This window comes from Notolepis coatsorum (genome assembly GCF_963971535.1).
Source record: "Notolepis coatsorum genome assembly, chromosome: 5".
Lineage (NCBI taxonomy): Eukaryota > Metazoa > Chordata > Actinopteri > Aulopiformes > Paralepididae > Notolepis > Notolepis coatsorum.
In genome coordinates, this window is record NC_140169.1 from 37918550 (window position 1) to 37935066 (window position 16517).

General features: G+C 42.0%; 1 protein-coding gene across 1 annotated transcript in view; it reads right to left on the minus strand.

Annotated features, from left to right (window-relative positions):
• LOC311228152 (beta-1,4 N-acetylgalactosaminyltransferase 2-like) overlaps nucleotides 1-16517 on the minus strand; it is a gene marked incomplete at both ends in the record, with an annotated part of 111502 nt that overhangs the window by 47979 nt on the left and 47006 nt on the right. The window contains one exon of the mRNA XM_084314065.1: nucleotides 5806-5919. Coding sequence (XP_084170191.1) covers nucleotides 5806-5919 — 114 coding nt within the window. The remainder of the gene's footprint in view (nucleotides 1-5805; nucleotides 5920-16517) is intronic.

The following is a 16517-nucleotide window of genomic DNA, read 5'->3' on the forward strand; positions in this document are numbered from 1 at the left end:
GGCGTGCTTGTGAAAGAATATTTCTAATGAGCACATCACTTTTTGATTTAAGCGAGACCGAAATCATCCGGAAACACAGGTTGCCAGCTCAAGCAATTGATCTACTCAATGAAATCAAGGATGATATTGAGCCAGCCACCCAGCCATGCAATCTTATTTATTATTTAAATATTATTATTTAAATAGAATAGAATAGAATAAAAATACTTTATTTATCCCGAGGGAAATTCAGCACTACAGATTGCTCACAGTAAACATTTAGGTAGTCACGAATAAGAATAAAAATAAGAATAAAATACGGTCTGGGATATACAATTTTCTATGTTATGTATATACAAATAAATTATATCCCTGACTGTATTTTATTCTTATTCAGAGATCCCATGCAATCTTATTTAAATATTGTTATTTAACATTGCCGGCTTCCCCAATGTTGTCGGCGCTATTGACTGCACGCACGTTCCAATTGTACCACCAAGCAAAAACGAACATGTTTAGAAATAGGAAGCAAACGTATTCAATCAACACAGGCCTGAAGCCTGAAGATCGATGGGAAAACAACATCTGAAAAAATTGAAGTAGCAAACAGCCTGAATGACTATTTTACAAAAGTGGCCAAAAACCTAGTCGCTAAATTGCCCATTCAGACAGACCGATATGGAATAGCCCATATCCAGGATCACTATGCAAAAAAGGGGGTACAGACAAATGCCTTTTCCTTTAAAAAAAAGTGACAGAGGAGACAGTGCTTAAAAAGCTTCTGGAGCGCAACCCTACTAAAGCTACAGGAGTAGACAACATGCCCGCTATGTTCCTTAGGGATGCAGCTCAGGTTATTTCCCCCAGTATAACGCATATTGTGAATCTTTCCATTGAATCGGGAACGTTTCCAAGTGAGCTTAAGCTGGCCAGAGTAATACCACTTTACAAAAAAGGCAGCAAGCAGGACCATGGTAACTACCGGCCTGTGTCCATCTTATGTGTCATGTCCAAGGTCATAGAAAAGATTATATATGAACAGATTGATCAATATATTACATCCCATAACTTGCTATATGAATTTCAATCAGGTTTTAGAAAGTCCCACTCCACAGACACCTGTCTTCTGTTTCTAACAGATCACATTAAGAAATCTATGTGGCATGGTGATGTTAGACCTACAAAAGGCATTTGACACGGTGGACCACACTATCCTCTTAAGGAAGTTAACAGCGATCAGGGACGCGGGACGGGGGGGTGCGGCAGGGGCTGCAGCACCCCCTGCTGGATGGGAGTGTAACTGCAACTGCAAGGTTGTTTTGGCATTTATTCCATTGTAACCGAGGCTACTCAATGTCAAAGAGCGAAGCGGCACTGCAGATTTACCCTACTTCATTGCCAGATCCTCATAGGGGCGCTGTCTCGATAATGCAGTGTTATTAACAGCGTGTAGCCGACACATGAACCGGTTGGGATTCGAATAGACGCGGCCTGGAAGCGTCAACGCGGAACTGGAAATCCGTTGGTATAGACTTTAGAGTAGGCTGCTACAGTAACGTTAGTACTAGTTTGAGTTTGAGTTTAGAGACAGCAGGGTAGCTAGCGCTAACGGCGTGAAAGCGAAAGTATGAGTCAGTTTCAAGTTCCCCCGCCAGAGAAATTCACCTTCAAGGCAGAAGACTGGACAAAATGGATAAAGGACTGACTGAAGTGGAGAGCTGCCTGTCACCCATTCTAACGCAGGACCCTTGAGCAGGTAAGCGATTTTAGATGTATAATCACTTTGGAAGTGTGCGGCTGTTGTCCGAATAGTGAACATTGAAAAATAAAGGCACGACATTTAGAGACGTCCCCGTCCGTCGTAGCGTTCTGGTACGGGGGCGCAACAGGTGGGGTAGGCTGGTGATGTATGCTTGTTGTTGCCGCTTGCAATAAATCGTCTTCTGCTTCGCGCATGCATTTAATATGACGGTATTATTATTATTTATCTCTGACTCGACCACACCCCCCGCACCCCCGCACCCCTAAGTCAGAATGAGTTCCCGCGTCCCTGACAGCGATTTTTAATGATATGGCCACAAACTGGGCCAGCTCATACTTGAGGGGAAGGGAACAACGTGTAGAGGTGGGAGGGGTCCTTTCAGATCTGAGGACGGTGGACTGCGGGGTCCCTCAGGGAAGTGTGCTGGGGCCCTTGTTCTTCCTCCTTTATATAAATTACATGCAGTCAGCCTGCTCATGTGATCTCCTGCTCTACGCGGATGATTTGGCTCTCATGGTGTCAAATAAAAGCAAAACGGATATTGAAAGCAGACTTAGCATGGAATGTCAGTCAGTGGCTGTCAGAAAACCGGCTGTCTCTCCATTTAGGTAAAACAGAATCCATTTTATTTACTACCACTAGGAAACAGAAAACACAGGAATGTTTCAAAATACAGTTAGGTAGCTCAATGGTCACCAGTACCAAATCAGTGGTGTATCTAGGGTGTACTTTAGAAAACACACTCTCAGGGGAAAGCATGGCGAAAAAAGTAATAGCCAAGGTCAACAACAGAATAAAATTCCTAGCTAGAAACTCAAAATACCTAGACAGGAAAGCTCTTAGAGCACTTGCAGGGGCACTGGTTCAGTGTCATTTTGACTATGCTTGCTTGTCCTGGTATGACAGTGCCCCCAGCAACTTGAGAACTAGACTTCAAACTGCCCAGAACAAGCTAGTTAGGATAGTCCTGCACTCCTGCAGCTCCCCACTCGTACTCACCTCCAGCCCCACTTCAACAGCCTGGGGTGGCTCAGGGTGGAAAAAGGAGTATCAATGATGAAGCTATGCCTATAGAGTTTATAAAGGGGAGGTGCCAAGCTACCTTCAAGATTACTTTCAGTATGTAAGGAACAACCATAGCCATGAAACCAGAGGTAGAGACACAAACATAGTTCCATTTAGATTTAGACTCATTTCCTACGGCCAGCAGACCTTCCTTTACTCAGCAGCAGTACTGTGGAACAGCCTGCCCAGCAGCATTAAACAGGCCCCCGGGTTAACTGGCTTCAAAAAGCATGTACGATCATGGCTATCGGCATAGGAAAGAGAGGGTAGCATTTTTATTTATTATTCTTTTATCTTCAACTGTATGCATATTGTATCTTAATGTTTTATGATGATGATGTTGTTTTTATGTTGATGTTTTTATGATGTTGTTTTATGTTGATGTATGTCCTGTTTTTTAATACCAGGGACCATGATGGAAATAAGTTCTTGCATTTTATCATGTTTTTATCCCTTGGATGATGTCTCTAATCCACAATAAAATCAATCAATCAATCAGGTAGTGTGCAACGCCAATAATATAATAACGAATGTGTTTGCCAAATTCCCTGGGTCTGTGCACGACAGCAAACATTTTTGGAACAGCAGCGGAATGATGCAAGACATGGATGACAAACATTTGTGCTGTAATATTCATTGCAAATGTGTAGGGGAAAAGTATGTGCTTTTGTATAGGTGACGGCGGCTACCAACTCCAGCCAGGGCCGCCTGGGAGAAATGCGAGGCCCTGTGCGAGATTTAAACGCGAACCCCCCCCCCCCCCCCCAAAAGGAAAAAAAATAAATTAATATATATATATATATATATATATATATGTATATATATATTTTTTTTAATACAGTCAACATATTCGTAAATAATAGCGCTGCCCGAGGCTGGGCATGATACAGTCAACATATAGCAAGAGAGAGCGAGAGAGAGCTACCGTTCTACAGTCAATATACAGTGTACAGAGAGAGAGACACATTGGAAAGAAATTGAAATGCTATTTGGCCCTAAACAGAGAGTACACAGTGGCAGAATACCTGAGCACTGTGACTGAAGATCCTTGACTAGGTACAGACTCAGCGAGCACAGCCTAGCCATCGAGAAAGGCCGCCATAGGCAGACTGTGTGTGTTAGAAAGAGAGAGAGAGAGAGAGAGAGCATGTGTGTTAGAGAGAGAGCATGTATGAGAGAGATAAGCAAAGATGACCCCCTAAAGGATATTCAACTTTTAATGAAAGAACAAAACAGAAGGAAAAGATAACTTCACAAAGGCAACATGAATATACATAGATCCAAAAGGACAAAGATCAACACTTAAATCCAAAGAGAAGAGGGTCTATACCAGAAAAAACAAAGCAGCAAGGAGCCAATGGCCGACAGCTAAAGGCTAGCCAGGTAGGCTACTGACACCAGGCCACACACAGCTTTGGCCAACGGCCCAACGCTACCCAAGCTACACAAACGACCAAGACAATGAATTCACACACAGCACATGTCGTATCTCCAAATGTTGTGAAGTAACATATGTTTTGCCTGGAAAAAAACATCGTTATTAACAAAACATTCGGGAGGGGAAGGAAGGAAGAGTGGGGTAATGTCATGACATTTTCATTAATCTTACCTGCACCAAGGAACGCAGGGCGAAAGGCCGCAACACAGGTCTCCACGTTGACGAAAGGCCTCTCGCTGTCGGGACAAAAATAAGCTATGGCCAGAGCCTTGTCATGGTGCAGGCCCGACTACATCTACGGCTAATGTCAATGGTCGTAGCACAAGCTAACAGCTAACTCAAGGCTAACTGATAGCATCAAACGAACGTTCCCAGCCGAGCGCAGCCGGCAGCTAACGTCATAGCTAAACAGCTAACTGGCTAACAGTTAGCTCAACCAGGCTATCGCTAACCATTAGCTAACGCAGAAGCAAGCTATGCGGCTACATACAGGTGCTGACACCAGGCCACACACCGTTAGCTACTAGTAGTACTACAACAGCTAGTCGGCCAGTTTAGCTCCAGAGAGAGAGAGAGAGAGAGATGTCCACGGCGGGAATAGAGTTAATAGAATAGGTTAAAAACTCACCAAACGTCCAAGAGGATGGAGACAACCGCGTGGAGTTGACGAAGTTCATCTGCCAAACGACCATCCTCTTCATCTTGGCTGCATGCGTTGTCTCTAGGTTAGCTAACGCTAGTTAGCCTTTAGCTAAGCTAGCTACTAGCCGACATCATCATGGCTATATCCCGACTGCATCATGACAAGGCTCCGGCCATTTGTCCCGCCAGCGAGAGGCCTTTCGTCAACGTTCCTTGGTGACCGACCGACTGATATTGATAATGACCGACCTCTTCGTCTTGGCTGGCATAACTAAGCATAATAGTCAAAAGCTGCACGCGCGAAATAGTCAAACGCAGCTGACTCACGCCGGCGTACTACACATGATGTAACTTAACCACTCCCTTCGTTGAAACCAATAGTATGTCTGCTGCAGAGCCCCAGAGCTCCAATAGTGAGTCACTGCAGACCCAGGAACAAGTCAGACACATTCTACAAACATGTCTAATGTGAAATATATAAGCATATAAGCAGAACTAGATTTTAGGTCTGTGATGAAAAAGGGCCTCGCGGGAAGGGGGGCCTCGGAAAAAAAAAAAAAAATAAATAAAAAAAAAAATTTTTTATTTTTTTTTTTTTTTTTTGCGAGGCCCCCCTTCCCGCGAGGCCCTGTGCGACCGCACTGCTCGCACACCCCCTGAGGTGGCCCTGACTCCAGCCATCCATGGTTGATGACTCCCATGCGTAATCCTGCCAACGTTGGAGAGGCTGCGTACAATCGGGCTCACATCAGAACGCGCGGTGTGATCGAACACACAGATAGCGCTCGCTAGTCACGCGCATAGTTAAGGGTGTTGTTAGAGCCGCACAATCCATTCTTTGTGAATTCGCCCCTATGTCATACCAAGGTCTCCAGTATGTACTTTGTAGATATTACAGATTTCAACTACTAAGTCGTACCCAGGTCTCCAGTGTGTATTCTGTAGATGGTGCTTGTGTAGGTGACTCTAGCTAGCAGGGCGTTGAGCTCCGCAAGGCTGTTGTGCTTCAGGATCAACTCCTTCTCACCATTACCTTTTATTAGAAAGAGAAATAACCAATCATTATCTTCACACTTCATTAAATATCACCGGTTAAACCTGTTTCAGTCATTAAACATACCCAGTCAAACCTGTTCACAGACAGTCATTAAACATCCTCTGTTGTACCCGTTTCACTGTCATTAAACATCCCCAGTATAACCTGTTTCTGTCATTAAACATTCCCAGTATAACCTGTTTCTGTCATTAAACATTCCTAATATAACCTGTTTCAGTCATTAACCATCCCCTGTTTCAGTCATTAAACATCCACAGTTTACCCTATTCACAGTAAATGTCACGACCATCGTAGGGGGGGAAAACTCAGCCCTTCTCTTCTGCTCTCCCTTACTCAGTCCTACAGCCCTCCTACACTCAGTCTAACAGCCCTCATACACTCAGTCCTACAGCCCTCCTCTAGATCCACAAAGAATGGATTGCACGGAGCAAGTTGCACCCTTACTTACAATTCATTATGAATTGAAAATGGGGGACCCTGATGTAAACAAGACGAAAGTCTTTCTCTGGTCTGCATCCCCTTAACAATTGTGTGTATTGAGCCATACTGTATTGTACCCATTCTGCAATCTGTTAATAAAACTTTCATTCAATCAATCAATCTGCACGGTGATTGATTGAATGAAAACTTTAGTAACAGATTGCAGAATGGGTACAATGGGTGCAACTTGCTCTGTGCAATCCATTCTGTGTGGATCTAGCCCTCAGTCCTACAGCCCTCCTACATTCAGTCCAACTGCCCTCCTACACTCAGTCCTACAGCCCTCCTACACTCAGTCTAACAGCCCTCATACACTCAGTCCTACAGCCCTCCTACACTCAGTCGAACAGCCCTCATACACTCAGTCCTACAGCCCTCCTACACTCAGTCTAACAGCCCTCATACACTCAGTCCTACAGCCCTCCTACACTCAGTCCTACAGCCCTCCTACACTCAGTCGAACAGCCCTCATACACTCAGTCCTACAGCCCTCCTACACTCAGTCCAACAGCCCTCCTACACTCAGTCCTACAGCCCTCCTACACTCAGTCCTACAGCCCTCCTACACTCAGTGCTACAGCCCTCCTACACTCAGTCGAACAGCCCTCCTACACTCAGTCCTACAGCCCTCATACACTCAGTCCAACAGCCCTCCTACACTCAGTGCTACAGCCCTCCTACACTCAGTTCTACAGCCCTCCTAGACTCAGTGCCACAGCCCTCCTACACTCAGTTCTACAGCCCTCCTAGACTCAGTGCTACAGCCCTCCTACACTCAGTTGAACAGCCCTCCTACATTCAGTTCTACAGCCCTCCTACACTCAGTCGAACAGCCCTTCTACACTCAGTCGAACAGCCCTCCTACAGTACACTCATTACACATAACCAGAGGAGAGAACAGTGTCAGAATGAGGAAGAGGAGGAGATAACAACTGCTGTGTCAGAATGAGGAAGAGGAAGAGAGAACAGTTGATGTGTCAGAATGAGGAAGGGGAGGTTTACGGTTATCACCTGTGACCACTCCTTCACCTGGACTCTCCACACCAAACACACCACTGGACACACAAAGAGACACCTGGACACACACACACACACACGCACACGCACACGCACACGCACACGCACACGCACACGCACACACACACACACAGGGAGGACGGTCAGGGAGCGAGGGATGCTAGCACGAATGTGTGTGTGTGATAGAGAAAGAGAGAGAGAGAGAGAGAATATCCTTGACAGTAACTTAATCATAATTTCCACCTTAAAAGTCAAGACAAAGCCTTGTGTCTTCATTTAGCAAACATCTGTAAAAAGAAAACAGTCAAATCCATTCCATTGATTTTCACTAATCATCCTCCATGAGACATTCCCTTTACATGCAGGGTAGTATACATATAAGGTAGTATACAGTGTAATACAATGGCTATACATACAAAAAGAGGACATTACAAAGGAAATTATTAAACTTAAAATTAGGTTTGATTACAACAAATTGTCATTAATTATCCAAGACCAAAATAATGCTGTTTGGAAATTGTAGGAAGGATATGTGTACAGATCAAAATAGATGGGGTGGATATTGAAAGAGTTTCTGAAATAACATTTCTTGGTGTCACGCCTGACATGTTCAAACCAAAGGCAAGGATAATTTCAGTAATAAACAAAGCAAAGCAGGTCCTGGATTACAAATCACTCCACATTCTCTACTGTTCACTAATTTTACCATATTTAACCTACTGTGTTGAAGTCTGGGGAAAAAATTACAAATGCTCATTATACCCATTAACTATCCTCCAGAAAAGAGCTGTGTTCATCATTCACAAGATTGGATATCTGGACCATACTCATTCACTATTCTTATAGTCAAAATGATTAAGATTTACTGATATTGTACTGTATCAAACTGCACAAATAATATATAAAGCCAAAAATAATCAAATAGGTTAAAATGTATGGGGAATATTTTATTTTTATAAGATACAGTATTCCAACGACCATGAAAAGTCTTTGTATTTCAATTTGCAGAGTACAATTATGAAACGGTCTGTTTCTGGAGTTAAAGCAATGTCAAAACATAAAACAGTTTAAAATAAAATATAGTCAAATGGTTTTCCAGAGATACAGAGATGAAGAAGGGGTTTGATATCTGGTTGTGTGTATGTGTATGTATGTGCATATGTATGTATATATGTGCATAAGCATATGTATGTATGTAGTTGTATATATGTATTTAAAATGGCTAGAGGAACTATAGTTTTGTTCATCAAAATGGCAAATAATAAGGAATTAATCAAAAAAAATTGTTAACCAAGTCTGACCATAAAGGGAGCAGGTAGTTCTAAATTAGTCAATTATGATTTGAGTAAAAATGGGTGGGATTAAATAAGTGTATACTTCTTCCCACTCCTTTTCAAATATGTAATGACAAAATTGAGTTAGACTTTTGTGTTTCTTTTATACATTATATATTTGAATGGCTTAAGGCTATATCTGTACTTGTTGATTGTGGTTGTTGCATATTTGAAATAAACTTCAATCAAATCAAATACATACACAGTAGTACAGTATACATACAGGGTTGTATACATAGGGTAGTATACATAGAGGATAGTATACATACGATATCATACAGGCAGGGGTGTAAAAAGTACCCAGAAATTATACTTAAGTGAAAGTATGGGTACCGTCTCAAAATCGTACTCAAGTAAAAGTATCTGGCTAAAAACACACTTGAGTAAAAGTAAAAAAGTTTCTACTTTTAAATGTACTTAAGTACTAAAAAGCAAAAGTAAAAACCTTTTTTCTGACTGTCTATTCTTCTGATAGCAGGTGTTTAATCAAAGATCCCCACTTTCTAGTCTTGCACAAGGACCAATCAGCATGGGTATGGGCGGGTTAATTTTCCATTGATGGGGATTTGATTGGCTGTTTTTACAAAAAGGTTTAACCGAGTTGAAAATATAAAAAGAGGCTTTTAGGACTAAATATAAAAATACGGGAGTCACATCGTGGCAATGAGCGACTACTCCATCCTCGACCCGGAACCGGAACCTGGCTGTTTTTAAATAAAGAGCGGCCGCAGGATTAATAACGTTAGCGTTAGTTCGGCCAGAGAAACAAATATACGAATGAAAATTGTTAGACCTGCGAGATTTGTACTTTGTAGGTCTGCATTTTAAATGTAAGAACTAAAAAGTAGATATTTTTTCTCTGAAATGTAATTGAGTAAAAGTACAAGTATACTAACCTAATAATACTTGAGTAAATTACAAATCCCCCAAAACAGTACTTAAGTATTGCAACAAAGTATAATTACTCAAGTACTTTACACCCTTGAGTGGGAGTCGAACCCCGGGCGTCCGCACCGGGGCCAGCATCGCAAACCGCTGCGTCAACTTGCGGACGACTCAGCCCTGCTGGTCTCTGACAAGAACAAGTTACAGGTTGAAAAAACCCTCAGCTCGGAACTAGGCAAAATCTGCATATGGCTCGCCGACAACAAACTATCATTACACATGGGCAAAACAGAGTCCATTCTCTTCGGTTCAAATAACAAACTCAGCAAGACCGACGGCTTCTCAGTTACAGTGGGTGACAATATTGTCACAAGGAAAGATGAAATTACCTACCTGGGTTCCATCCTAGAGGCTAATCTTTCCTGTGACAAAATGGCATCCAATGTAATAAAAAAAGGCAATCAACGAACTCGATTCTTGTACCGGATCTCCTCTCTGGTAAACAAGAATACCCTGAAGACTCTGGCAGGAGCACTCATTCAAGGGTACTACGACTATGCTTGCACCTCATGGTACCAAAGCACCTCAAAGGCACTAAAAACCAAATTACAAACATCTCAAAACAAACTAGTCAGACTACTGCTTGACCTGACTCCTAGAACCCACCTCACCCCTGCACACTTTGCCAACCTAGGATGGCTTAGAGTAGACGACAGAGTACAGCAACTTGCAATGGGCCTGGTCTACAAGATACACTACACGACCAAGGTACCCATGTACATGTCAAAATACTTCCCAAAGGTCAGTGAATACCACGATCACAACACCAGAGGGAGCTCCACAAATCATGTAAAACCCAGATTCGGCTCAAACAAGGGACTAAACACGTTTCACAATTATGCCACAACAATGTGGAACGCCCTACCCAAAGCTGTAAAGGAATGTGAATCACTACCCACCTTCAAAAACACTCTCAAAGAACACCTACGGGAGACTGCAATTCAAAACTGGCCCCTACAAATGTCCTAACCCAGTTGTACAAAAAAGACCAAGCATGGCTTTGTCAGTATTCCAACGTACCCAACCCCCCCCCCCCCCCCCCCACCTCCAATGTACAGCCCCACCCAACCCCACCCCACCTACCCAACCTCCTCCAATGTACAGTTTCTATGTCAAATGTATGTCAGTATTCCAATGTACAGTGTCCCCCCCCTACCCAACCCCCCCCCCCCCCACCTCCAATGTACAGCCCCACCCCACCTACCCAACCTCCTCCAATGCACAGTTTCTATGTCAAATGTATATACACTCTTTTTCTGGATTTTTTTAGTATCACAAACAGTACTGTATTTGAAAATCTGGTATGTCATAAATGTATAGATGTAGCAGTACTGTCTATACTGTATGTCGTGTGTGTCATATGATCAATTGAAAATGGGGGACCCTGATGGAAACAAGACGAAAGTCTTTCTCAGGTCTGCATCCTCTTAACAATTGTTTGTATTGAGCTGTACTGTACTGTACCCATTCTGCAATCTGTTAATAAACTTTTCAATCAATCAATCAATCAATGCATACAGGGTGGTATATGGTACCAGGGATCATATTTGGCCACCGTTTTCATATTTGGAAACCGTTTTATGTAAATGTTAATTATTGACCCCCCCATTATATGTTTTTGTATACATGTTTGACATAATTAATGGTTTGTTCATACAGTTTACCAGTAATGCTACTTACCTGACATGTTATTCCATTTTACGCCGGTAGATGGCAGTGGTGTCTTAATTTTGAAGCTCCCAAGAGGGACTAGGGCAGGGCATCCAACATACTCTCAGTTGTTGCAAGTCAGCCATTGTAAGAAGAGATTTTTTTTCCATCACAACTAAAATGTTTTTTATTCAGATTTTCAGGTAAGCTAATTGATCATTTGATTGTATGAGGTCTTATGTTATTGACAGTGTACAAAACCTGTTTCTTTGGTTTATCAGTAAACGGAAAGTTGTATAAGCTTAGCTACTGTGTTAATTAGTACGTTAGCCACTGCTGTGTTGCCATGGTGGGTGAAGCTCATGTAAGTAAGTAAGTAAGTAAGTAAGTAAGTAAGTAAGTAAGTAAGTAAGTAAGTAAGTAAGTAAGTAAGTAAGTAAGTAAGTAAGTAAGTAAGTAAGTAAGTAAGTAAGTAAGTAAGTAAGTAAGTAAGTAAGTAAGTAAGTAAGTAAGTAAGTAAGTAAGTATTTATAAAGCACCTTTCATACATGTCATGTAGCCCAAAGTGCTGTACACAAACATAGGCATATATAACGATAAAAGCAATAAAGTCACAGTGATCAGTTAAGATCAATGTTAAAAAAAAATAATAATAATAATAACGTAAAAATGAAAACAGTCATTTGCTGACCAGTTTGGGAGAACAGGTCCGCACAAACATGTCCGTTCAGTAGCAACCGGAAGTAGGAAATGCACTAAACCAATGCACTTGTACAGTAGGTAGCAATGTTAGCTCTTATAACGTTAGTGTAGTTACGTTTTTATTAGTGGTCAGAGTTGGGTCCATAAGGCTTATCCAAGCCCCATGGATCCTTCAGTGGTCGCGTATTGTATGCGTATGTACCCGTTCCCTCATCTAAAGAGTTGGGTCCATAGGGCTTATCCAAGCCCTACGGATCCATCAGTGGTCGCGTATTGTGTGCGTATGTACCCGTTCCCTCATCTAAAGAGTTGGGTCCACAAGGCTTATCCAAGCCTCATGGATCCATCAGGCTTTTCCAAGCCATAGCGTCTTTGTGTTATGTCTCATAACGTTAGCCAGTTAGGAAGTAGGAAATGCACTAAACCAATGCACTTGTATTTGTTTAGCAGCAACTGCAAGTAGGAAGTGCACTAGACCCAATAACTAGTAGGTAGCAACGTTAGCTCTCATAACGTGCACTAAACCAATGCTAAACCAATATCTAATAGGTAGCAACGTTAGCTCTCATAACGTGCACTAAACCAATGCACTTGTACTTGTTTAGCAGCAACCGGAAGTAGGAAGTGCACTAAACCAATGCACTTGTACAGTACGTAGCAGCGTTGGCTCTCATAACGTCAGTTAGCCAGCAGCTCCGGGTACAGCAGGTAGCAACGTTAGCTCTCATAACATTAGCCAGTTAGCAGCTCCGGGTACTAAAAATAAAGCATCACATTAATAAGACAACAGTAATAAAAGTACGGCAATAGGCAAAGTACAGTAAAATAACATTTCAGTAAAAGATCAATACATAAAAAATATAAACATAATAATAAAAACATTTCAATAAGATACCCGCTTTCCTTAAGGCATGGTACACTATTTGTAAGCTAGACTGTATAGGTACGTTTTTAATTTTCCTTTAAAAATGTGTATGGAGCTGGCGTTTCTGATGTGTGTTGGTAGTGTGTTCCATAGTTTTGGGGCATAGTTGGCAAATGCCATACTTCCTATCCTCTTTTGGTTTCTGGGTGTGTCTAGTAAACCTGTAGTGGATGACCGTAGCGTTCTTGAGGGCAGATAACTAACTAGGGAATTTGCTATGTATTTTGGGCCTTGCTCATTAAGAGCTTTATATGTCAGGAAAAGGACCTTAAAATCAATTCTATGAGTTATTGGAAGCCAGTGCTAGGACTGGAGTGATATGTTCTCTTCTCTTTGTATGAGTTAGTAATCGAGCTGCAGAGTTTTGGATAAGCTGAAGCTTCCCAATGGTTGCTTTGGGAAGACCAGTGAACAGTGCATTACAATAGTCAAGCCGGCTTGAGACAAAAGCATGAATCAGTGTCTCTGCATCCTTTTTATTTACGAAAGGTCTTACTTTCGCTATGTTTCTTAGGTGGAAGAATGACGTTTTCATGGCCTTATTAATATGAGACTTAAAGGTCAGGTCTGAGTCCAAGATGACACCTAGGCTTGTAACCTCAGTTTTTACATAGCACTTCCCTTTTCGCTTTTGGGCCGATCAATAGGATTTCGGTCTTGCTTTCGTTTAATTTTAGGAAGTTATTGTTCATCCACTTGTTTATTGCTAACAGACAGTTTGTAATGGACTGTATGGCTGTAGTGTTATTTGGTTCTGCGGAGATATATAGTTGTGTATCATCAGCATAACTATGGAAGCATACATTGTGGTCTCGAATGATGTCCCAGAGGGGCAGCATATATAGTGAGAAGAGTAATGGACCAAGGCAGCTTCCTTGTGCAACTCCAAAGTTGCTGTCATGTTTCTCGGATACATTGTCTCCAAGCTTAACATAGAACCTTCTCCCCTTAATGTATGTTATGAGCCAATTTAGTACATGATCGGAAAAGCCAACCAGACTTTCAAGACGACTGATCAGGATATTATGGTCAATCGTATCGAACGCTGCACTAAGGTCCAATAGGACAAGAATTGAGACTTTGCCAGCATCGGAGTTTAGCCTGAGGTCGCTAACTATTTTAGTAAGGGCAGTTTCAGTGCTGTGATTTGTTCTGAAACCTGATTGTAATTCCTCCATGATGTTATTATCTTTGAGAAAGGAGTTTATTTGTACTGAGACTATCTTTTCTAATATCTTGCTGATAAATGGAAGGTTCGATATTGGCCTATAGCTTTTTAGTTCGTTTACATCTAAGTTTGTTTTCTTTAGTAGTGGTTTTACTACAGCCGTTTTAAATGCATCTGGAAAAGTGCCTGTTTGAAGCGACATATTTATGATTTCAAGGACATGATTTGAGTCACTATCGAACACCCGCTTGAGAAATGCTGTTGGTATAGGATCAAGGCAGGAGGTGGCGGAATTACACTCAGAGACAATCTTACAGAGGTCAGGTAATGTAATACATGTGAATTCCCCCATAGTTATCTCAGGTGGGTTTCCACTCACAGCCAGATCTATATCACAGGCAATGCTTGCTCTAATCAATGATATTTTTTCATTAAAGAAAACTGCGAACTCTTCACATTTTGTGGCCGATTGCTGCGGTATATGGGGGGGTGGCATGTTAATGAGCCGGTCGATGGTGGAAAAAAGTACCCTGGAGTTACCCATATTTTCTGAGATCATTTTGGAAAAATATTCCTTTCTCGCAAGTTGTATTGCCTTATTGTATGCGCCCATGGCGTCTTTGTATAAATTAAAGTGAGCTGTGAGTTTGAATTTCCTCCATTTTCGCTCGGCTATCCTACATTTTCTCTTGTTATCTTTAACATTGGTTTTATTTAACCATGGAGAGATTCTATCAGTTTTTACCTTTTTAACCTTCAGACGGGCGACAGTATCTAACACTGTTGACAAGGTGCTGTGGAAGTTTTGCTGATTTAAGGAGGATTCACTGCATTGGTCATATGATTTCATCATACCAGAGAATTTTGCTTCAGCTCTAGCGTCCAGAAGCCTTCTGTGAACTAGGAATTCGCTTCTGGTCTTATGTAATATTAGACTTGTACCGTAGAACACACAGTAATGGTCAGAAATTGGAATTTGTTTTACTGATACATTCTCAATGTTTAGCCCTGTTGTTATTAGTAGGTCCAGAGTGTTGCCATGTTGGTGGGTGGCCTCGTGAACATGTTGTCCAAAACTGTCCAGTAGGTTCAGAAACTCGCAACCCCTGGGGTCATCCTTTTTGTTGATATGAATGTTTAGATCTCCATTAAGAATGATTCTATCATACCTGGTAATGCAGATCGATATGAGTTCTGAAAATTCCTGTATGAAGAGTGGCGAGTACCTTGGTGGTCGATACAATGTCACACACACTACTGGCAGTTCTGTTTTCAATACAATAGCAAGGTATTCAAATGATGAAAATGTTCCCAGGTCAATATCACTGCACACAAATTGAGTGGAGATGATGGCTGCTATTCCTCCTCCCCTCCCACTCTGTCTGTTTGATTGATAGCATTTAAAATTGGAAGGGCAGGTTTCAATCAGTGTTGCTACACCAGTGATGTTGTCTAGCCATGTCTCTACTAAAAACATACAATGTACACAATTTTTTACTATGAGTTCATTTATCAGAAATGATTTTTGTTTCAGCGCTCTAACGTTGAACAGTGCTAGTTTTAGCTGTACGGGTTCTGTAGTGGGGCGTGAGACAGTCTGTGGTTGAACACTGATATTGATGAGGTTTGATTTACATATGGGACGTGATAATGAGTAATTGATTAGTCTTCTGGTGGTCAGAACCGGGATGACACTCAACGTGTTTCTTTGTAGCTTAGGCTGCTTCTGTATATAATCTACAGAGCTAGATAGGCTTAGTTGTCAGGCCAGTGATGCTACACATTGTATGACGTTATGCTTTAGCACATTTACCCCCGATATGTTTGGATGGATGCCATCGGGTCTGTAATGGTCTTTCCTGGACCAGAGCAGATCAAAGTTATTTATATAGCAAAGTCCTGTAGCAGTACAATAGGCCTGCAGCCACTGGTGCAACCAGAACAGACGGCTAAATCGTTCAGATCCACGACCTATGGATGGAATGGGGCCGGACACAATGCATATTTTGCCCAGGCTCTCAATAGTGAGTATGAGATATTCAAAGTCAGATTGGAGTTTAGCGGATTGTCTAGCCATTACGTAATTTGCTCCGATATGAATGATAACGGTGTGGGCGGAGGGATATCTGTCGATGATTTCAGGAGTACACTCTAGTAAGTCAGTAACCTTTAAACCGGAAAAACAATATGTAATGCCGTGTGGTATTTGCAAAAACCTGGTGATGGAATCTCCGATGAGTAGGATCTCTGGCTGTTCATGGATGCATCCCCCGTCGTAGATGGCCAGGTTTCTATGGTGAAAAGCCACGGGAGTAGCGTCTGTAGACGGTTTGTCGGGCAGCAGCGCCGTGTG